The sequence below is a fragment of the Ips typographus genome, linkage group LG2 (assembly GCF_016097725.1).
Source record: "Ips typographus isolate SLU linkage group LG2, UJ_Ityp_2.0, whole genome shotgun sequence".
NCBI classification, from domain to species: domain Eukaryota; kingdom Metazoa; phylum Arthropoda; class Insecta; order Coleoptera; family Curculionidae; genus Ips; species Ips typographus.
The window spans coordinates 11,140,609-11,163,578 of record NC_138423.1 but is presented as its reverse complement, the minus strand read 5'-3'; the positions used below and the strand labels follow the sequence as shown (position 1 = coordinate 11,163,578).

General features: G+C 34.2%; 1 protein-coding gene across 4 annotated transcripts; it reads right to left on the bottom strand.

Annotated features, from left to right (window-relative positions):
- Positions 1–33: 33 nt before the first annotated feature.
- Positions 34–22,496, bottom strand: Su(var)2-10 (E3 SUMO-protein ligase Su(var)2-10). Of its 4 annotated transcripts, none has more exons than XM_081972841.1 (11): positions 22,337–22,496; positions 22,072–22,251; positions 21,831–22,000; positions 19,406–19,547; positions 19,168–19,348; positions 18,860–19,113; positions 10,921–11,161; positions 10,621–10,855; positions 10,386–10,564; positions 6,707–6,877; positions 34–1,879 (listed from the first exon to the last, which is right to left on the bottom strand). In XM_081972841.1, the coding sequence occupies exons 2-11, from the start codon at positions 22,096–22,098 to the stop codon at positions 1,566–1,568; spliced, it is 1,914 nt and encodes a 637-aa protein (XP_081828967.1). In that variant the 5' UTR covers positions 22,099–22,251; positions 22,337–22,496; the 3' UTR covers positions 34–1,565. The 4 variants fall into 4 exon arrangements, with proteins under 4 accessions (XP_081828967.1, XP_081828971.1, XP_081828970.1 ...); XM_081972845.1 differs by having other exon boundaries at positions 21,831–21,954; XM_081972844.1 differs by lacking the exons at positions 21,831–22,000; positions 22,072–22,251; positions 22,337–22,496 and adding exons at positions 19,816–19,956; positions 20,030–20,188.
- Between the last annotated feature and the right edge of the window lie 474 nt (positions 22,497–22,970).

The following is a 22,970-nucleotide window of genomic DNA, read 5'->3' as shown; positions in this document are numbered from 1 at the left end:
ATCATGTTTGGATTTGTAACATAAAGTCCGTCGACAAAAAATACACTGTTTATTCACAGGCTAAGAATACAAAATGAGAAATTTTAAATTCAACCTTTTTCAGACATAATAACTTACATCTTTTAAAATCTTAAATTAGTTAGATCCCTTTACAAAACTATATACACTGTATTTTTTCATTGCGCATATTTTCCTCTTATTTTGTTAAATATTTAAACTCAATTTAGGCATGGTGTTACCGTTACCTAGAATAGTTAGAAGTACTTGGTTCTATTTATAAAAAGTGATCAAACATTTGGTTACACTGCATCTTCGTGTTAAGATAACCTAGCTACAGTGAAATATTTCAGTAATAAAATAACATTTTCCAAAAAATACAAAAAAAAAATCGGAAAGTTTAAGCATTAGCAACGAGAATGAACACAAAAAATCAGGTTTAAGAAAAATATTTTAACTGAAACCTTGAAATTTAGCGGATTATTTCACCTTAACAACTTTTAAAAATACTAAAATATTTTTTTTTGTATTTTACCTTTATGCTAATCTCTGCAGTGGGTGTCGCTATGTCCTGTATTTCCTTAACTCCATGTAATGCAGAATCAAGTAATTTCATCTGCTTTAAACACCATTTTCACCTGGAAGTACACTAAAAGTTCAAGAGTAGTGTTTTTTGTTGTTTTAGGAAATGTTGAAAAAGTATTTAAGTTATAAAGTTCCTTTCCATTGCAGGTTTTAGTAAAACTATGCCTATTATAGCATAAAAATTTAACATTTGAAGTAAACTACAGGGTGTTCAAAAATCCTGTCTTTACTACTGTCTTTTTTAATAAGTTTACAAATTCATTTAGGGAGCTGTACATTTGTTTAATGCCACTGTCCTAGAAGAATTTGTAGTTTGCACTAGAAAGTCAGTAGTTAAGTAATTGCTACAAGGTATCTTAAACTTCACAGACACTAGTAAGACATGACATTGTGGACACCCTGTATTGTGACTTGTGAGCGTAAAAAAATGCACTGTACGTATACACAATTATGAATAAATCTTAAACCAAACGTTCCTTTGGCATAAACAAACGGTAAAAATAAATAAAGTCGTCCTGTCTTATAATTAGGCATTAACACCATTACCGGTAATTTTAAACATGGACAACAACACATAATAGCACTTAGAGTCCGCTCTGGACACCAAGAGAGTTTTATTTAAACGTTGTCCCAGAAGCAACGTCCATAGCTAAATACCCAACTTTAACAAGGTGTTTTTAGGTTTTCCCATTAACCTTAAGTACAACCAGACATCAAACGTTAGTATAAAAGCTCAACTATAAATGCGTGAAGTCTCGAAATACTGGATTTAATAAGTTGAGCAAATTGGTCCAAAAATTCCACCAGGAACACTAAAACCCAACACTATACTTACATCACTTGATAAACTCTGCTAAGAGGTAAGAAACACCAGACACTGAACATATTTAGTCCGACAATTAGTTTATCAGTGTCACACCTGTAAAATCCCAAACAACACTGTGGTATAGCGCAGGCGCAGACACCTCACAAAAATAGACACTTCAATACGATGGAGTAAAGTTATTAACACTAGGCGCAGCCTCATTCTCCATATCAATAAATGGCATACTGGCCGATGCAGAGTTCATACTGTAACTTTGCTGACCGTTAGTGTTGCCATTGGTAGCCGCAGTCTGAGCGGCCAACATACATGATGGCGGTTGGGCGGGCGGTTGCGGCGATCTGGGTGGCGACGGACTATCCAGATTGATCACGCCAGGACTTAGTGGGTAACCGGAACTGGAAACTGAGGACGGTCCCGGAGTGGTTGTGGAACGTTGCTGGTTGCTACTCGATGAAGATATGTTGCTGTTCTCTGAAAGGTAAATAATTTTCTTTCCAAACTGGTAATCTTGATGTATAGTTCGATTATTATAACTCTAGTTGCACATCATGTCTCAGGTGATTCTATTGCCAACCGAACTTACAGGACAATAATATTGCAAAGATACAACAATTTAATCTACGTGCCTTAAAATATGTTGGCAATGTTGTTGTGTTCTTGAACACATGAAATAAACAATTTCAGCAAAAAAGGCACGTTGTTGATTTGGTTATCTTGTTTAATTAAAAACGTTATCATTCACTGTCACTTTGAATTAAATAAATATCAACGTTATGAAAACGCCGCGCTACAATGAGTAAGCTCAAATGCTAATTCTAAATGTGCTGCTTTTTTAACGAGCACGGAAAGAAACAGTTTTAAGATGGCATTCTGATTGATTACGCCAATGTGTTGGATAGAGCATCACTGACTTTAAAAGTGAGTACTGATACCCTATGCCGAATAAAAATATAGTCAAAATTTTACCCTTTGAGAATGACGTCAAGCAGGTGAAAAAACACGCATGTCTGGAATTAGATCACAAATTTTAACCTACAAATGCTTTGAAAAATTAGTGCATTCTGAAGTGACTGATGATGAAGTGCCTTGAAAATCACATGATCATGAGAGTTTCAGTTTAATCATCATTCATTCAGTGAATAGGTGTGCTTGCACTCACTTAAAGATCTCTTCTACTCCTAATAACATAATATATTATTAATGTTCATTGATTTTGTGCTGTGTTATTGTGCTTGGCACAATAAAGCGAAAATAGTAATTTGACATACCAACATCCCCAACTTTTTTGTTTTTCATAAAAGCGGTTATTTTGGTTTTATTGACCGACATTTTCTTAGAAATGTTGGTGAAATAGGAGTCGTCAGCTGGAAATCCAGCCTTTTTCATTCGGCATAGGGTAGCAGTACTCACTTTTAAAGCCTGTGATGCTCTATCATACATTACATTGGAATAATCAATTGGGATTTGTATACCTTTGATATTTGTTTAGATCAAAGTGACAGTAAATGTCAACGTTTTTAATTTGACACGATGACTAAATTAATAACGTGCCTTTTTTGCAAAAATTGTTTATTTCATATGTTTGATATGCGAGAAACAAAGATGTAAAATGATGACGTCATTCTCAAAAGGTAAAAATCCAACTATAGCTGGAATTTAAGCTATCGACCCTTATTTCAGCAACATTTCTAAGAAAATGTCGGTCAGAAAAACCAAAATAACTACATTTATGAAGAACACAATGATAGATCAAATTGACGTTTGCTAAAAGAGAATTATTAAGTAGGAATAGAAATTTTGCAAAAAGAATTATTAGACCAGATTGAAGAACATTTAAAAAATTTCAGGGCCATTTCTGCGTTGCAAATATGGTGCAAACTATTGGTTTTAAATGGATAGTAACTATAAATAGCCACAAAAAACTATCTCCGTCTGGCAAATCAGTTAGTAATCTTAGTAAAAGTCAGAAATGTTGTTAATTACCAAGCTGTGATTTATGTTGATATGTAGTTTTTAGCTTTAAAACTAGATACAGAGACAAAAGATTTCCACTTTGAATGTGAATGAACGATGAGTGAACTTTTTTTCTTGATCAATGATATTCAAGTTACGGTATTTCGGAACGCGCCATTTTTTAAAAGTATTTGCAGGTTAAAATTTCTGATCTAATTCAAGACATGCGTGTTTTTTCACCTGCTTGACGTCATTTTAGATGGATAAAACTTTGACTATAGTGGCAATGACGTACATCACCTAACAATGTCGTTCTCAACATAAACTGAACTAGATGGAAATTTGACGTCATTGATTTATGGTATTTACTACTTTTTAAACTCGCGAATGTTCGTGCTGGTCCGGAGGCCTCGTTCAGAAATATCTCCACGTTTCTAATTTGACAATGTGTAATCTAATCAACATAATTAAAAAACGAACCGGTGTCACGTGACAAACTGTCAAATGATTCACGGAGTATGCACTGATGTTTTATTTCATTAAAAATAATTTTTTTAAATTTTTTAACGTTTGTTGACGGTTTCCTAATTTTTTTTCCAGCTGTAATTTGAATTTATTGATTTAGTTTTTATTTTATGTAGTTGTATTTGTAATTTCGACATTTTTGGTTACCGAATATGCCTAGGTATTAAAGTAAGTGCGTACAGCAGCTGATTTTTCAGTTGATGAAATATTTTCAGATAGAAGTGGATAATTTTCTGTTTTACCCGTAAGATCCGTTTTCGAAGTAAGTAACTACACTATTTTCATTACCTTCTATTTATAATGCATTGCATGCATTTTAGTATCTTTTATGTGGTACATGGAGTGATACTCTCATTAAAAAGATATTGATAATTCATTTATAGAGAAAAAACACATTTCTGCACTGACACAGGGTAATACCAGGAACTTTTCCTTAATCTGAAAGGAGAACGTCCATTTTGTTCTCAACTTGCTATAAGTCTTCACCAAAATCGTTTTTTAAAAAGATCTTGAAATGTTAGTTTATATTCTCCTTAATTTTAAAGGTTGCCCCAGCCCTTCTTTTAGTGATAATTGTAAATTTAAACTTTGGTTGTTAGCGTTTTTTTCTCCAAAATAAGGCTTGTTTCAGGCTTGTCGTCGTTGGAATTATTTTTTTTAGTTTGATGCACTGGTCCTTTTTTAAGGTTTTATTACTCTTGGTAAAATTTTCTAGCATTTATAGTTTTTTCGAAAAAAATGTTTCTTCTTTCTCCCTGCTGATTATCATTTTACACATTTTCTTTGCAAATGACGTAGCAATTAGTAAATTTGATAATTTTAAATCAACTATTAAACTCTTAACATTGGTGACAGTTTAAAAAAAAATTGTTTCAAACAAATCTAATGGCATTTTCAAATCACTAGTTACTAGGTAGTAGGTACGATATTCGCAATGGATGTGTAAAATGGGTAAATAAGGAAAAAGATTGACCATGTCACTAATTTCGTTAATAAAAGTTTTTTTTTGGAACTCAGACAGTTTGATAGTTAATTTATAGTTATCAAACTGGTGGCTACGTTAGTTGCAATAAATAGCTAAATAAAATGGTAAAGAGCAGGGAGACAGAAACATTTTTTTGGGGAAAAACTTTGAAGTATGAATGGAAAAAGATTTTTCCAAGTGTACTATAGCCTTGGGAAAGAATCAATGCATCAGTCTTAAAAAAATAAACAGTTTTGGGAATTTTTGAACCAAGACACTGAAGAACTTACCATTTGCCAAAGATAGATGGACGTGGTACTTTCCTTAAAACATGAGCCTTACTTAGAGATAAGTTCCATTGAAATCCGTCAAAACGTTATCCAAATATTTTCAAAAATAGTTTCTTTTCAACAACTTGGACCATTGAGAGCAGAGGAAACAAACACTTTTTTCTTAATAACGATTCCGTCAAATCGTCATCTTTCGATCTAAAGAATTTTATAGTACTCTTTTGATTGTGTGCTTACTGGACACCCTGTACAGGGTGTCCCAATAAGCCGTGCACGCGGCTGTTCCTCGGAAACTATTCGTAGTATGGTTACAAGAAATTTTTTTTATTAGTAAATGTGGCCAAGAGAAAATACTGAAAATATATTTCAGCTTTCTAAATCCACCGCTAGCGGGCGTTTCGATATCACTAAAATGAAAAATGTCCAAAAACTCTGAAAATTGAAATGGAAAGGTATAGTAAAAATCTCATAAAAGTAATCCCATATTCTCTACAAAAAATTTTCCTATTTAACTTTTTTTTCTATCTCTTCAAATAAAGTGGTGGGAGCAGTCCAAAGTTTGCTTTGAAAAAAAAAGAAATATCTCGAAAACGGCTAATCGTAGAGACTTTGTTTTTGCGGCATTTTAAAGAACATTTTCTGTCCTGTGGAGCGTCCCAAAACAATATTCCATTTAGTTTTCGGACTTTTCGATAGAGGGCGTTTTTACAAAAATTGCACTTTCATCTTAGATATCTCAAATGCAATGGTATAGCCTGCATTTAAAATATTTATTTTTTATTCACTTTATTGTATAAAGTGAAATTAATAGCTCATTTGACCGAAAAACTGCCTAAAAATTTAAATCCTAATCATGATGAGCTGTCATATGAAGCCGCACCATCTCTCTTATAAGTAAGAGCTTTAAGGTAATATTTAAGTAAAAATGTTTTGGTCTTAAACTGGTTTTCTTGTTTCCTAAAAAAAAAACCGTTTTGTACTTGGGCTCCTTTCATATGAGAGTAATGATCTACACTTAAATCGTTTTTGTATGCACTTATGACATCCTTTACTTTGCAATAAAGATTAGATAAATCTGGTCTTCATTTCACACTCAATGAAATTACTTGACTAATACTAGTTTAAGATAATAATTGCTTAATTTTGACAGTTTGATAATTCCACTTAATTTAATAAAGCACCCCAGATGCATAAATAAAAGACAATTTTGAGTAAAGTATCATGTAATTGTTGCAAAAATATTTGAATTGCATCAAGGGTAATTAGCAGAATAAATACTTAAATATGAAAAATTTACAATAAGAATAATTAACGTCTATGAGTAGATAAAACAAAAATATCAATGACAAAATGGTCGGTAGCAAAGCAAAATCACCACGAAAGTAAATCAGACAAACTCTTAACAAAAGCCACATCTGTTTTAACTCCCTGATTTGTCAACCCTATTTTTTCTCAATACTTTAATCTGACGAGGCCGAAGCTTGGTATTCTTTTTACGGTCTAATGCTTGGACGGTACGGCCGCCCAACTTAGAGACAGATTGAGCGTGCACTTTCTAAGACTCACCGTTGAACTTGTTGATTGTAGAGTCCGGTTTGGGAGGAGGACGGCGTTTCGCCAAAGGCTCGTCGTCATCGCTCTCGGACAATGTCAGATCCACTACTTCTTTCTTCTTCTCGGGCTCGGCCGCTAATTTATCTGTTGAGGAAGTGGCAGCACTGTTGGTTGATACAATTTCTGAAAAAAACAATTATTTATACCGAAAGTGTCAACATACAAAATATCTTAATAGTAAAACTCACTCATGACGACACTCTTGATATTACAAACACACACAATAATAACACAGTAAAAAGATCCTGGAAAACCAGGGGGGTAAAACTTTGATAGATGGCCTTGCAACATGAAAAACTTGACGACCCCTGAAACTCTGTGTTGTCAGATTTATTCATTGTCTATCAAAGTTTCCAAAAATGACAATATATTTTTCAACTGTTCTGAATAGAGCACGTCGAGAAGATTTGATGAACCTAAAAGAGTTTTGCGAAAACCCGTCACCTAGGGCCTTTTATTCAACAATTTCTCATGAAAGAAAAACGAAGAAATCCATTAAAATAAAAAAATTAGAATATTTTTTATATTATTTATTTGGACATTCCATGTTCTATTCCGTTTTGAAGTGTTACGTTTTTTGTTTTTATTAAAATCCTCAAAATGAAAAAAACATTAAATTTTTGCTAATACTTTTCCTAAATTTGAGGAACTACTAGAAACTTTCCACATAAGAAAAAGAATCATTTATTTGAACTATGTAGAAAATTATAAGATTAAAGACTTAATTTCAAGTTTATTCAAAAACGATTTTTTGGGCAATGCTCCTTTTATTACTGCGCCCTTCTATTTCGAATTCATAGAAAAAGATGAATTCTTATGACCTAGGGCCTAGGGGAATACTCATATATGAAGGACCGGACTTAAACAAAAACACATGGACAGTGCACGCAACTACTAAAAAGAATAACAGCCAAAAATCTTCAAAGGGACAACCATAGGATATTTACATCAGAAGACCAACCATAACCTTAACGAACTCTCCGTTCTACAAATAGAAGACGATGAAGAAGTAGTCACCTTGGAAGATCATAAAATCGGGCAGATCAAGGACGAAATCCTAAAAAACCTCTTCAAGGAAACAATACTGGAATTTTCAGATGTGTTTTCTAAAATACCAAAGTACATGGGAAAAACGAACTTAGTCGAGCATAAAATAGACGTGGGGGATGCGAAGCCAATAAAAAGCAGAGCTTACGGGGTGTAACAAAAAGAAAAAAAAATTATGGATCATTAAATTGTCAAAATGGAAAAATACGACATCATCAGACCTAGTCAATCACCATGGGCCAGTCCGGTCGTCCTGGTAAAGGAAAAATCGGGCGAATCTAGGTTTTGCGTAGAGTATAGAAAACTTAACTTAATAACGTAACAAGAAAATCAGCATACACAGTACCAATTATCGACGACATCTTAACATACCTAGGCAATTCAAAGTATTTTTCAACCTTGGACATGTATTCCGAATGGAGTAGTCCGACGTGGACTACTAGGTACAAATCGGAACATCAAAAAACTCAAAGAAGGACATAATACACGTAAGCCGAATATTACCATATAACGACCCTTGGACTCCCGAGACCTTTCCCAAGGACGATAGTAACAATAACAATTAAACATATAATCTTTTCTTATTTATACTTTTTTATAGGTTTGAGCATATTAGGAAGAGTAATTTCCACTTATTAATCCTATTATCTTGTATAGATTAACGACCCTGTTATACCAATATGAGGAACTGGAATATTACGTGGAAGTGAGCGCAGGGGCGTTTTGGATACCGCTGTCAAACACAATCACCTACGAGGCAACAATACCTCTAAAATACGAGACGATTTGGGATAAATGTTTTGACGCCAACTTTACGAGTCAAAAACCGTTAAAAATACAGTGCCAAGAAAGCAGCGCAGAATGTATATTTCAGCATCATGTAGACTATCTGAAGCCTTTACGCAAGAATTCAGTTTATTCGAGGAAAGTTGGAGTAGAGTTGGACAAACACTCAAAAGAAGAGAAAACAGAAGAAGAGAATTTATCTGTAATACTTTTCTCACAAAATGAGAAAAAGCAAATCTTTTAAACCACCCTGACATTATTTAAAATGGCATTACAAATAAAGTGTGAATAGAATTAAGAGAAATGAAAAAAAAAGGATAAGATAAGTAAAAAAAGGAAAAGTTTAAAAAAGGATTGAGACTATGTATTGAATTGAATGGTGGTCATTTCCAATATTTACGGTCTTACCAAAATTAGTTTTCAATTTGTTATATTTTTTTTAAAGTTTTTTCCCAGAAAACAAATCCCTGATTTTTAATAAAATTTATGCGCTACTTTACGGACACACTGTATACAGGGTGATTCCAAAGTTGGTGCTTTCCTTTCACCGGCGAATAGGGCTTCAAAAAATAAAGTTTTTTTTCCTTTGACGCTTTTTCGAAATATGAACAATAACGAAGATACAAGGTGTCAAAGTTTGACTGAAAAAATAAAAATTTAATGATTTTGGCCAAACCACTTGAAGTAATTAAAAAAAATTTTGTAGGTGTCAGTAGCTACGTGGAAAGGAAATTTTCCAATAAACAACAATTTTTTTGCGTTTACCAGTGGCGCGCGTAAAAAAATATTACCCTTCTAGTTTTTTTTTAACATAAAATTTATTATTAAATTTCTTGTTCAATTCTAAAAATAAAACCCCTTTTACTATTTTTTGCTACGACGCACCGCTTTTGAGTAAAAAAATAAAAACCATCTTAATGCGTGCGTAAAATTAAATGCTGTTTTAATTTAAAATGTCAAATTATTAAAACTTAGTTCAAAGGCGGCTGAAATCTTTTGTTTATGTTTATGTCTGATGATAAAGAATAACCTGTAGTTAGTAAAGTTATTTTTTATTTTGTTTTTTTTCAGTAAAATTTTGACACCCTGTATCTTCGTTATTGTTCATATTTCGAAAAAGCGTCAAAGGAAAAAAAACTTATTTTTTGAAGCCCTATTCGTAGGTGAAAAGAAAGCACCAACTTTGGAATCACCCTGTATAGTTTTGGTTTCAAAAATAGTGATAATAATGATTTTCTTTTGTCAGTAAAGACGGTAGTAAATAACAGAATAATGAAAAATACTGAATTCATTCACTTAGGTATTTTTGCGATGGAATACGTTGATTCATCTGTTAATACTCGTTTTTGGTTTCAGTTTTTTGGTATTACAGGTAAATCCACAAACCATATATCGTTGAAATCGTCTTGACGTGCTCTATTCAACAGTTGAATAATACACAGGGTGTTCCCTTAAAAAAAAGCATAAGTTTGGTCTGTCCCACTTTTTACGGACATCCTGTAAATTCAAGTAAGTTGCGTTCAAATCTTTAGAACAAATTCTACAATTTTTGTATAAACATTTTTTTTTTCTAAAATCATAAACAAAAAAGTTAAAGGGGGGACCGTTTATAATGAGACACCTTTCACATTATTTACGAATAATTGGGTCCCAGCATAATTTGCGTCAAAAGTAGTTTGCAAGTTCAATAACAGATGACATTGAGATCAATTTTGTGTTTCACTTTTTTAACATAGCACTCGCATTTCTTAATCTTGTGTGTTTTATGTAGAAAAGTAAAACAATTTTGAATACTCACCAACATTATCTTCAATGATCTCAATAGAATCATCAATTGAGATACTGGTTGTAGCAGGTTTTTCACACTTGATGAGTTTTTTCTCATTATTTTGAGCGCTCCAACTACCGTCTTTGTGCAACTGGATCTCGTTACAATCTAACGGCAACATGGAAGAACTCAGCACTTCTTGGAAATAACTGTAAAACCATAGACCTCTCACATTAAGTGCTCCACCAAAGTAAAGCAAGCATACCCATCAATCACAAGGTTGTCGTACAAAGCAGGCTTATCGCATACCGGACAATTCCAAGTAGGTTTACGCTCATTCATCTGTAGGAACAAAGATGCGTCAAAGCATTGCAAATGGCCGCAAGTGTGCGGTCTGCAAGGTGTCGTCATCCGCATCTTGCCCAACGGACACATAAGTGAAACGCGTAAACTTGTGGTTGCGATCTCGCAGTCTCCGTCGTCACTCAATTTTTCTTTGACTAAAGTAACCAAATATTACGGTAAGTAACCAAGTGTTACACCTAATGTAGCTAAAAAAACTTACTTAAAGCGCGTGTGTGGTCGGCGTGTTTGGCGCCTTTTTTCTGCAGACGCTGCAACAAATCTGATGACGTCAGTTTATGCACTAGAGCGACCGTCATTGCATAACCTCGGCCATAATCGGCGGCCCAAGATACCATAATCTGATTAGCCACTGTTGGACTAAGCTTAACCATTTGTGTTATGTTTACCGGTCTCGGTGGCCGTTTTGGTTCCACTCCCGGTTTATTTGTTGGAATCGGATTCTGGGCAATATTAGACTCTATTAATGATGTGTGTTTTGCTAGGCGGCCCTCACACGATCAGTATTGAGTATTGCCAGTATTTCATCGGTTTATCAAAATTGTTCTCAAACCATCAATATTAAAGCGAACTTTATCAGTATTAAGTTGAATGTTAAATATTGATGTTTTTGGTTAGTATACTGACAATGTCAAAATTTGACTTCATTGACAGTATTTCGAGATACTGTTACTGATCGTGTGAAGGCTGCTTTATATTTTGTGAGAAAACAATTTTAAGAGTAGCTACACCATTTACACATGTAGTTTAGAAAGCGTCAGTTGAATTTTAGTAACAATAAGATGGATTTAAAAAATATCACTTGTATTTCAGAAAAGGTGCTTTCAATTTTAGAATAATAACTTTTATTTTTGAAATTGCAATTTGTATTTCATATTAGTCACTTGTATTACAGAAAAGAGCAGTTGGATTTTAGATATGGTTATTTGTAATTTGGAAAATTAAAGTAGAATTTCAGAAATCTTCATACTGTTCTCGCGGACTGAGCTTACCCGTGCGTCATCTCCCTGTGATTTAGAAGTAGACATGCATTATTGACTTCATCCTTGTCTATTGTTCACTTTCAGAAAGGGTAAATATCTAAGTGAATGTCTTCCAAAAAAAAAAAACATTTACTGATTAGCGCTTCTATTTCAGTCATTGTCAGTTCGAAAACCATCAAAATTTATTTGATTTGTTTGCTATTAATTCTTTTCCGTTTCTTTGTGTTGTTAATCATTTATAAAGTTTTCTATTTACCACACCACCACAGTTCTTTTAAGAGCTATTGTTTCTACGCTTTTAACATTCTTTAAGTACTTTCGTAATATTATTATTATTTTTATTTTTTTTATGTCGGCTGTAACGATCTAACCAAAATTGGCACAATTACTGACCTGTTTTGAAAAAAAGTGGGAGTGTCTATTATGGTTTTTATTTAGCCATTTGGTTTTTCGTAAATTCAGAATTACTTACTATTACAGTATTTTTTTAGAAAATGCCTGGAAAAATTCTCCACAGACAAGCCCAGCAGTTAATTCTTAACCTTGGTGAATATTTTGAATTGAAAAAAACCAATGGAGGACCTTTAGAAGCTTTATCATCTGTTCAGGAAGAAAATAAGAAATTTTAAGACCTTACTTATTCTTACTGATGTATTTTTTTTTGATACTAGAAGGTTGCAGCTGCTTTGAAAATTTCCCGCAAAACTGTTTATTCGATTCGAAAAAAGCAAGCAAAAGTAATCTTATGATTTCCTCACCTAGAAAACGTAAATCGAGACGTTATCGACGGGCCAAGACCACTGATTTATCTGAAAGCATTAAAATGGATGTTCGAAATACATTATATGATATTGTTGCGAAGCGAACTTTTGATTATTAGTTAGGATTTCTTTAGTTATTTGTTGTTACCCCTGTATGTTACGTTGCTTTGTTTACGTTCTACATTCTTTTGTCTGTGTTCTAGAAAATCCTGGCTCCGTTGCTTATATAGAGAGAGATTTATGTTATAGCTTAATGAGTGTGAGAGAGAAAGTCAATTTCATGAATATTTGGGAACTTTCTAGAAACCATGGAAGCCTATATAAGCAGCTGAACCAGGCCTGGTTAGTTAGTTGTTTTGATGGTTGTAGTGAAGTCGAAGTTGTCAGATAACGAGGTTAAAAGTCAGTGTCAGTTTATTGTTTGTAAACAATATACAGTGTTGTACAAGAAGTGTGTTATTAAGGAGTACGACGGTACAATATGTACAACGATAGTATGTTAATAATAGTAAAATATATCTACTACGGATAAGGAACCTGATGAGAGTCCTGATATCGCTATGCATTTTAGATCAATGAAACATTATGACAGGGATAAAATTCAGGATTATTTTCTACACCACATGGAATAGTGACACTGGGGATGTAAGTGTTCTTGCCAATAATTTTGTTGTTGATATTGAAACTGTTTTGAATAGTATATGTCCTAAAAGGGTAAGTGTCATTAAGTCACAGCATTTGAATAAGGCATGGATATCGGAGGATGTTAGGGAAAATATGCGCATCAGAGATAATTTATATGTTAGGGCGACTAGGGGGGATGACGATGAAGCTTGGGGCAATTACAAAAAAGTTCGTAATTATATAGTCAAACAAATCAAACTTGAAAAAGAAAAATATTTTAGAAAAAAAATTGATGATAATCGAAGTAATCCCAAAGAAATGTGGAAGGATCTGAAATTTTTACTGCCCGGAAAACACTCCAGAACACCAGAGGAGATTAATTTCGAAGGTAACAAGATTAGTGACGAATCCTTAATTGCAAATGAATTTAACAAATACTTTATAAGTAGTGTCAATAGCATTGCAGATGGTGTTCCCGGATGTTCAGCGCGTGATAACGAATACATCGCAAAACAAGACATGACAGAATTTGCAAAATTTAAAATGTTATCTATGTCAGATTTGAAAAAAATTCTTAAAAGTATGAAAAATGTCGGGGGCGGATGTAGTGGGTTATCCACTACATTGGATAACCCACTTGTCTTGTGCGATGTGTGTTATGTTGCTGGAAATAGATTATTGGACATTATTAACGCTTCTCTTTCTGGTGGGAAATTTCCGGATGAATGGAAAGAATCCATGGTTGTTCCTGTTGCAAAGGTGTCAGGTTCAGACAAATGCAATGACTTTAGGCCGATTAACAATGTAGAAACCTACAAAAAAGTATTAGAAATTGCGGTAAAGATGCACTTGCAGGAGCATTGTAATCAGGTTTCAGGGAACGCCACTCTTGTGAGTCGGTGGTCATTAATCTATGCGATACTTTTCTAAAACAATTAGATAAGGGTAACGTTGTACTGGCCGTGTTTCTGGATTTTAAGCGAGCTTTTGAAACGGTTGATAGAAAGGTATTGTTGCACAAAATGAGCGGTATGGGCATTAAAGGTACGGCCCTGAGATGGTTTCAATCCTATTTGAGTGATAGGCGCCAGCGAGTTAAATTTAAAAATTCTGTGTCTGATCCATTAAGTGTCATACATGGAGTACCTCAAGGAACAGTCTTGGGTCCATTGTTGTTTTTCTTATATGTAAATGACATTGTGGGAGCAGTAAAGGGGTGTAACATCGAGCTATTTGCGGACGATACAATGATTTACTTAGCGGGAACAGATCTAGATCGGATGCGGCGGGTTGTGAACGATGATTTGGAAGGTTTGTTCAAGTGGCTTTGTCACAACAAACTTTCAGTAAATGCTCTAAAATCAAAGTTTTGTGTATTCGGTAAAAAAAGTAGTTTAAAAAATGTTAATTTGGAGAATTTAAATGTAACTATAAATGGCGAAAGAATCATGTTTGAGAAACAAATAAAATACTTGGGAGTTATATTTGATTCAAACCTAAACTTTCATACGCATGCTGATTATGTAACACGTAAATTTTCAAATAAAATTAGTTTTATCGCAAGAATAGGGAATCAACTCTCGCTGGGAACGAAATTATTGTTATATAACAGCATAGCTGCCCCACATTTAAAGTATTGTGCGACCCTTCTATACGTTCTGCCCGCCTATAAAATTTGTAATAAAACCGTGCTATGAGAACGATACTGAAGTGCAATAGGTACACCCCCGTTGCGACAATGCTTCAAGTTTTAAATATTGTTGCGAAGCGAACTTTTGATTATTAGTTAGGATTTCTTTAGTTATTTGTTGTTACCCCTGTATGTTACGTTGCTTTGTTTACGTTCTACATTCTTTTGTCTGTGTTCTAGAAAATCCTGGCTCCGTTGCTTATATAGAGAGAGATTTATGTTATAGCTTAATGAGTGTGAGAGAGAAAGTCAATTTCATGAATATTTGGGAACTTTCTAGAAACCATGGAAGCCTATATAAGCAGCTGAACCAGGCCTGGTTAGTTAGTTGTTGAGTTGATGGTTGTAGTGAAGTCGAAGTTGTCAGATAACGAGGTTAAGTGTCAGTGTCAGTTTATTGTTTTGTAAACAATATACAGTGTTGTACAAGAAGTGTGTCATTAAGGAGTACGACGGTACATTTGGTGTCAGAAGTGGGATAAACAGCCCTTCTCTTTTGCACCAGTACAAATCTTTTCCCTCCATTTTTTTCACCTCCAATAGATTTTTCAACAACCCTTGGTTTAGCAGGACTTTTTTTGGGGGCTACTTTCTTTCCCACAAACTTATACAGAGCTTTTTTGTGATATACTCTGCTTCTTGAAAAACGGACAACTCCGTTACCAAGATCGTAGTTCCTTGGTCGCGACTTCTTCTCGGTTGGAGCCATCTTCTTGAATGATCACGTCAAAAGGAAAGGAAAGTCACCGAAGCTACAGAGGTCATGGGAGGGACCCTACGACGTTATAAAGCGTCTGAACGACGTCGTCTACAGAATACAGCGAGGACATCGGGCGAAAATGAAAATAGTTCACCTGGATCGACTTGCACCTTACCGACCACCCAAAGCTGGTAAAGTTGATGATCGGGACGATCAACTCTAGGAGGGGGGCAGTGTTGCGAAGCGAACTTTTGATTATTAGTTAGGATTTCTTTAGTTATTTGTTGTTACCCCTGTATGTTACGTTGCTTTGTTTACGTTCTACATTCTTTTGTCTGTGTTCTAGAAAATCCTGGCTCCGTTGCTTATATAGAGAGAGATTTATGTTATAGCTTAATGAGTGTGAGAGAGAAAGTCAATTTCATGAATATTTGGGAACTTTCTAGAAACCATGGAAGCCTATATAAGCAGCTGAACCAGGCCTGGTTAGTTAGTTGTTGAGTTGATGGTTGTAGTGAAGTCGAAGTTGTCAGATAACGAGGTTAAGTGTCAGTGTCAGTTTATTGTTTTGTAAACAATATACAGTGTTGTACAAGAAGTGTGTCATTAAGGAGTACGACGGTACAATATGTTATCCGTGAAACAGAAGATTGCATTTAATGTCCATGTATTTGTATTTAAATTAAGACATAACCTGTTACCGGAGTATATTTGTGATAAAACCAAATTATTTAGGGATGTACACGCTTATAGCACAAGAAATGCTTTGGACTTCATATTGACAGAGAAATGTAATTCTGGTCAGGTGAATAATTCGGTGTTATGTAAGGGCTTGAGTGATTTTAATATGTTACCGAGTAATGTTAAAGAGTGTCACGTTCTTCATGGTTTTAAAGTTTTATTAAGGAAACATTTAGTGTCGTAGGTGGATGGTATAGGTTAAAGGATTTTATGATTTGTGACTGTATGATTTTATGCTTTATAGGCGCTATTTTGTATGCTGTTATTTACTTAGTATAAGTTATTCATATTTTTTTTTATATGTAGCTATTATGCTAAATAAATCTCTCTTCCTTACTTTTGTAAGAAATCTATTAACATTTCATTGTTTCCAGAGACTGAGATTTTTGGGTTGCATTATAGGTTTTTCATAAAAATTTCTTCAAACATATTAATAATAAAGTCAGAAAAAATAAAATAAGCGTCTAAAATGTTTTCCAGCGGGTTTAAAATAAAATAAGTGGATTGCAACCTGAAAATGAGATATGATACTACAGCATCACTCAGAATGTCTTATTGAATTTTTAATTTGTTGTATTTATTTTAGAGAAACATGTAACCATCCAGAACCTAAATCAAGAGCTTAAATTGGTGATACATCTCTGCAAATTTTGGTAAATAAATTAGGTTTCAAATTTAGACGGAATTCTAGGATCCAAACAGAGACTTCTCATAAATAAAAAATGTTATTTCGGTCAAGATATTTTTGATTTGCTTTGGTATGAGGTTGTTTTAGTGCAAATTTGCAGCCAAAGATCTCTACTTTCTGACTGACAATACACGCAAAAATTTAAACGTGACGAAGTTTTAGACACGCCCTTTTCTATAATATGAACACAACAGGTTTGTTGACGAAAACTTGATTTGATTCATATGATTATAAATGACGTAGCCTTCGTGACGCATGAGTAAACTCACTTAATACAGTACTTAATTCTTAATTTTTCTACAACAAATAATAACTCGTCCAGATCAATTAAAAGAGATCGTCAAAATTTGGTTATTGCTCAATATCTACTAAGCTATGACCTTTTTCTATAAAACAAGAATGGTTTTAAATTGTTCCCCTAAAACTGCAATTCTTTCCCGATTTAACCGACTTCGTAACTCTGTTAGTTTCCGAGATCCCTTCACTAAAAACAAAAAAAACTCACCTTAATTGTTTAATTTGGTGGTATAAACCGGGCATTACTTTATCAAATATCTGTCAACTCAGCATGTTGCCAATGACTATTAATTAATAAACCTTATTAAAATTAAAATTTTAATCATTCCATATTTGTGTATGATCTTTTACCTCTGTAGATGATGAGTTTATGGTTATATCAAAAGCTGAATAAAATACGGAAGGGTCCCCTAAGCAATGAGAGAGAGTTTGGATCAGGAGTATCAGTGTTTTGATTCCAATTATTACGATATGTACCAACTTTTCTATTAGCAGCTGTTAAGGTGGATTCATAGTTCTGTTTCCGTAAAACATAATTACATGAAATGAGAAACATAAAAATAAGCATTTCAATTCATAGTTTTGCCGTAAATCCGTAAAATGTAATCTGTCATTTTGCAATGACTTTTGGCAGCCAATCTTGTCAGAAAAAAAATAGGTTGAGTGGTTTATTTGGTGATATCTTTATTTAGGATTTTTATTTAAAATGGATTTTGACGATGTTTTTATAGAGGCGGCTGTTGGAATATTGTGCTGTGCGTTAAGGCCGTTTTACACTTCGAAAGTTTTTGCGGAAAGCGGCAACAAACTTCCCAACGCATGCGCAGTACGGACACAGCTGTTCCATTTCGGCAAGGTTCTTGCGCTTGTTGGGAGATCGGTTCTGCTCGATTTTTCTTTCAACTTGCCGGAAAGTTTGGTAACTTTTCTAGTGATTTTTGAGGTACCATCTTGGCACAAAAACCACTAGTGTTGAGCGGTTGATGTATTATTGGGCTTCAGCAGACTTTAGCTTCCACAAATAAACAAGAAACAATTTATAACAACTGACATTGATGACAGTCAGGAATTTCAGGAGGAAGGCAAGGGCAGAAGAGGTTATTTTTTTCTGTAGGTTGGTAACTAAAAGTTACTTTCTGAAATGACAATAAACTTTCTTACTGTAATGCAAACCATCAATAAACTTGCCAAAAAGTTTATTTTTGCAAGAAAGTTGCAGCAACCAAATTGAACTAAAACTTGCGAAGTGTAAAACGGCCTTTACTAAAGAGAAGAAAGAGAAAAACTCGTCTGGAAAAAACCAGGAAAATTAGTAAAAAAGATTAGGTTAGGTTTAGGAAGAAATGAAAATGGTTCATTTCTTATGTTTTTGTGTTTTTAAGGGAGTTATGTTTTTGTTTACATTTCAAACAGTGAATGAGTTTTAATTTTACGTTTTTATGTTTTACGTCTGTATGATTTACGGAAACAAAACTATGAATCCACCTTTAGTAAATATAACAAATGTCAAACAACTTTCTATTGACTGATTTTATGGCGACAAATGTTAGCTTCTGTCATTACTAGTCAAAGTTAAAAACCGGTTCAAGTTAAGATCGCAGCGCCATTTGAACTAAAATCGGCCAACGGGAAAAAAAAAATATACTGAAATACTTACAGGCAAAGGACACAGCTTGTTATTTACTTTGACAATAACCTGCGGAGGAAAACAATCTTCCTGAGGGCAGGTTGTCTCCAAAAGACAAAATCTTAGCTGAACCTGTTTGACATAATCACATTTTACACCTGGTCTGATATCTCTTGAACTAGCTATGTCTGTAGCTTGCTGTGGTGTTAAATGAAAATAGAATGGATGCTCCTGCATTCTTTGAGTGGTGGAGGGTACCAGTGTTGAAGGCTTAATGAGATCAGCTAGAAATATCTCACTAATTAGCACAATCAAAGTTAAGGGATTAACAGCCTTACCAATAATGTCATAGAAAGGCAGCCGCTTAAACCGAACATCTGGATGTACGGGAAAGTTATTTGATAGCACTGAAGCCTGTTTGGTATTACTATACTGAGGAGGGTAGTACATGTTTTGCCCCATCCCCGGTTGAGTGTATAAGGCAGCAGCAGCTGCTGCTGCTGCTGCAGCTTGTCTAGTCTGAAATTACACACAAAACATTAACTAAAACTTTCAAAACTGAATATTAATACTCACTGCCATACCCCTGGTGTCAACACTGTAAGGGTGAACAGTAGCAGTGCTTCGAACAATATTACTTTGTTGCTGCGGCATGGTAGTTGCAGTTTGTTGATCTGAAGTTACAGGTGAATTTGGTGATGGTAAACTTGCATTCTGCCTAAAATATAAAGTGACTTGTTAATCAAACTGCAACCTTACAGTACAGCTTAATCAATAATTTAAAACCCATGTACCATGCAAGAATAGGCAAAACCAGTAAACACCAATAAAAAGCCTGGAATCAAAACAAAACTTTGCAATCAAAATTGCTAACAAAAAACGTCAAGAACATGCACAAATGCTTTCATCAAAGTGGCTAAAGCTCCAGAAAATTAAAAACCCATTCAACAGCATGATGGACCCAAAGATTTGTGGCGGAGCAGTACCTGTAATACATATTTTGATGTCCTATAATTCAAACCAAAGTTGCATTGGTAAAAAGTTTTTTGTAGTTTCAGCTCTAAAAGTCGACGGTATGTTTTTAACGCTTTTTACAAAGCGATTATTAGAGCAAAATGATGTAAATTCTGAAAAAATGATTACTTAGCATTTTTAAACCCCTCTCTATAGGGTTAAAAAGAACCACCAGTTTCAGATTACCTGAACAACATATCTCGCAAGGACATTGTTCCTGTTTACTTTCCTTTCAGATCCATTCGCAAAAAAGGTAGAAACCATCAAAATAATCCAAGCAAAAAACACTACAAAACCGAAAATTGAGAAAATGTAGGTTCTCCATTTTATTTTGCAAAACGTTTATCGTATTTTGACAGGAGACAGTGACGCTTGAAGGTTGACAGTTGAAAAACTGCAGTGAAAGTGAACATAACCTCTAATATGGACATTTCAAGAAAATCATTGCCTTTTAAACCCGTTTTAAACTATCATATTTTTTATACCAGATTTGATACAACATCTTACCATTTCGATGTGACAATGTAAAACAGGAAAACGGTTGAATTCTAAAGATGGCCTGAGTCTGAGAAATGTGTTAGGACGCGTTCTATTTTCAACAAATATCTAGTGTGTGACCTAACCTTTGCCTTGATATTTACGTAGGACAACCCTTCATAAATCCCGTATTTCTCCAATGAACAGTGAACTACACCAAAAACAAAGTTCTCACTTAAATTAAAATATACCAGGTGTCCAAGAGCACCCTGGACATAGGAGATTAACATGGGAAAACGGTTTTGATTTTTTTGCGCCTGTACGGTTGATTTGATTGAAAAATCGTATTAATGAAAGTTGTAGTACCTATCATGGACTAGTTTTCTGTATTTTTTTCTGATCTGTAACTTGAGCCCTTTCGTCGTAAAACACGAACAAAAATGCGAAAATTTTAACTTTTTACCTGCACTGTATAAGCGGTTGTCGAGCAACCGTACCAGCAACAATGATCTGTTTACCCGTTGCCCGACAACCGCCTATACAGTGCAGGCCAAAAGTTTAAATTTTCTAATTTTTGTTCGTGTTTTACGACAAAAGGGCTCAAGCTAGAGATCCGAAAAAAATACAGAAAACTAGTCCGTGATAGGTACTACAACTCTCATTAATACGATTTTTCAATCAAATCAACCGTACAGGCGCAAAAAAATCAAAACCGTTTTCCCATGTTAATCTCCTATGTCCAGGGTGCTCTTGGACACCTGGTATGTTACACTATTTTTTTTTACCCAAAAACATTCAAAATGAACAAAGGACCATTCTAACCTAATTGTGCCCTACGTGTCAAGTTTTTTACTTAAGCAGTGTGATGAGAGATGTTTTGCCTTCAAATTCACAGAAAAACAACAGACTCCTAAGATACTAAGATCAGAAAATTGTTCATACTCTAGTCTAAATACCCTTATTATCAATTTACTTACATGATGTTGATGTGAATGATGAAAATAACACTAATAACATGCAATAAAAGGAGTGGTCAGCAAGAGAATGTAATTTAATAATTGGAAAAAACACAATATTTCTATAGCACCAGTATGTAGAGACTGAAATGAATATTAGCAATAATAATTCAACAGAAACCTAACTCCAAGATAAAACAACTTTATCGATTATCCTAACAGCGAAACAATGAATAGCATTGTAACAAAATTATGAATTCTACTGAACTGAATATAAACTGACTACCTACTACTTTATATAAAGCTACTCATGCAATTTATTGCAAAAATACACTCTGTAGAATCATAAATAGAATACTTGCATTCAAATCCCCAAACATTAACATTTCTTTGAACCATTATATCAAAAACTATACTACACATACTTACCTTTCACTACTGCTGACCAACACTAGTATCAAACTTAGGAGTTTGCCCAGATTCAAATATACTCACATGTTACAGGATCTTCCATTATTTCAAGTTATAACACATTAAAATTTGATATTACTCACGCTTGTATAGTTTTATAGAGTTCGCGGATTTTCTGATGTATTGGATGAGACCTAACTCGCAGCAACTCTAAAGCTCTCTGCTGCAGTTCAGTTTTTCTTCCCGACTTGTTCCTTCCAGCAAAACCTAACAGCATATGAAGTTCAGAAACTCGAAAACTCAAGAGCATAGTCTGAAATAAAGTTAGAATAATGAACATGAATGTTAAAAAATAAACAAAATCATAGTAATGCATATAGTCACCCGCAATTCCTCTGTTTTTTCAGACATGTCCTGGTGCTAATAAATGTATTCTCCACACTTGGGATTCGTCGACCCGCATCACTTCACCATTGGTAAGCGCGGTAAAACCAACACTTCCGAAAAATCAAGAGGGTGAATTGTAATCTAATGTTTGTATCACTAGCACATTCAGCTGCATTTCTATAAAATACAGTTAAGTAAACAAAAGAAAAAGGGTAACATAGTATTTATTCTGACAAATAAAACAGTCAAAATACAAACTTACAGACAGGGTATATAAGATAGAAGATGCAATAATACAAATCACTTCAATACAAGAAACAAACAAGAACATAAAAAAGATAAGAAGACAACTACTACAGTACAACAAGTTGAGCCATACGACAGGAGTGACACGGACAGTACACACTTCAATCGTCAACCGTCAAATAATGTACAGCCGCTTTCGTTTTTACGCTTGATGGTGCAAGTAGATCGTATCTGACGTCATAATGACGTAATTTGACGTCAAATTACATTATTTACATTTGACAGACGTCTCATTCGCTGCGCTCGCAGAATGGTGCGTGAAAAAGAATGTGGCATTATACACTTACGTTACGAAAAAAGAACAAAGATGGAGCTATAGAATAAAAAAACCCAATTTATCCGGCTTATCCCTATTTGTACCGTTGTATTTTAAAAGGAGTTTAAGTTGAGTTTGGTTTAGAATGTGTCAGAGCGAGTAAAAAAAGGAGCAGTCTGAACTACGTCTGGCTAAACTACGGTATGACGGTGCAATAACTCCCTAATTCTATGGAACATATTGAAATTTGAAATTTCACGTGGTAATATTTGGTGAAGTAAATAGGCACGTCACGTGATGTTTACTTATGCACTATGCACCTTAACTTAACACA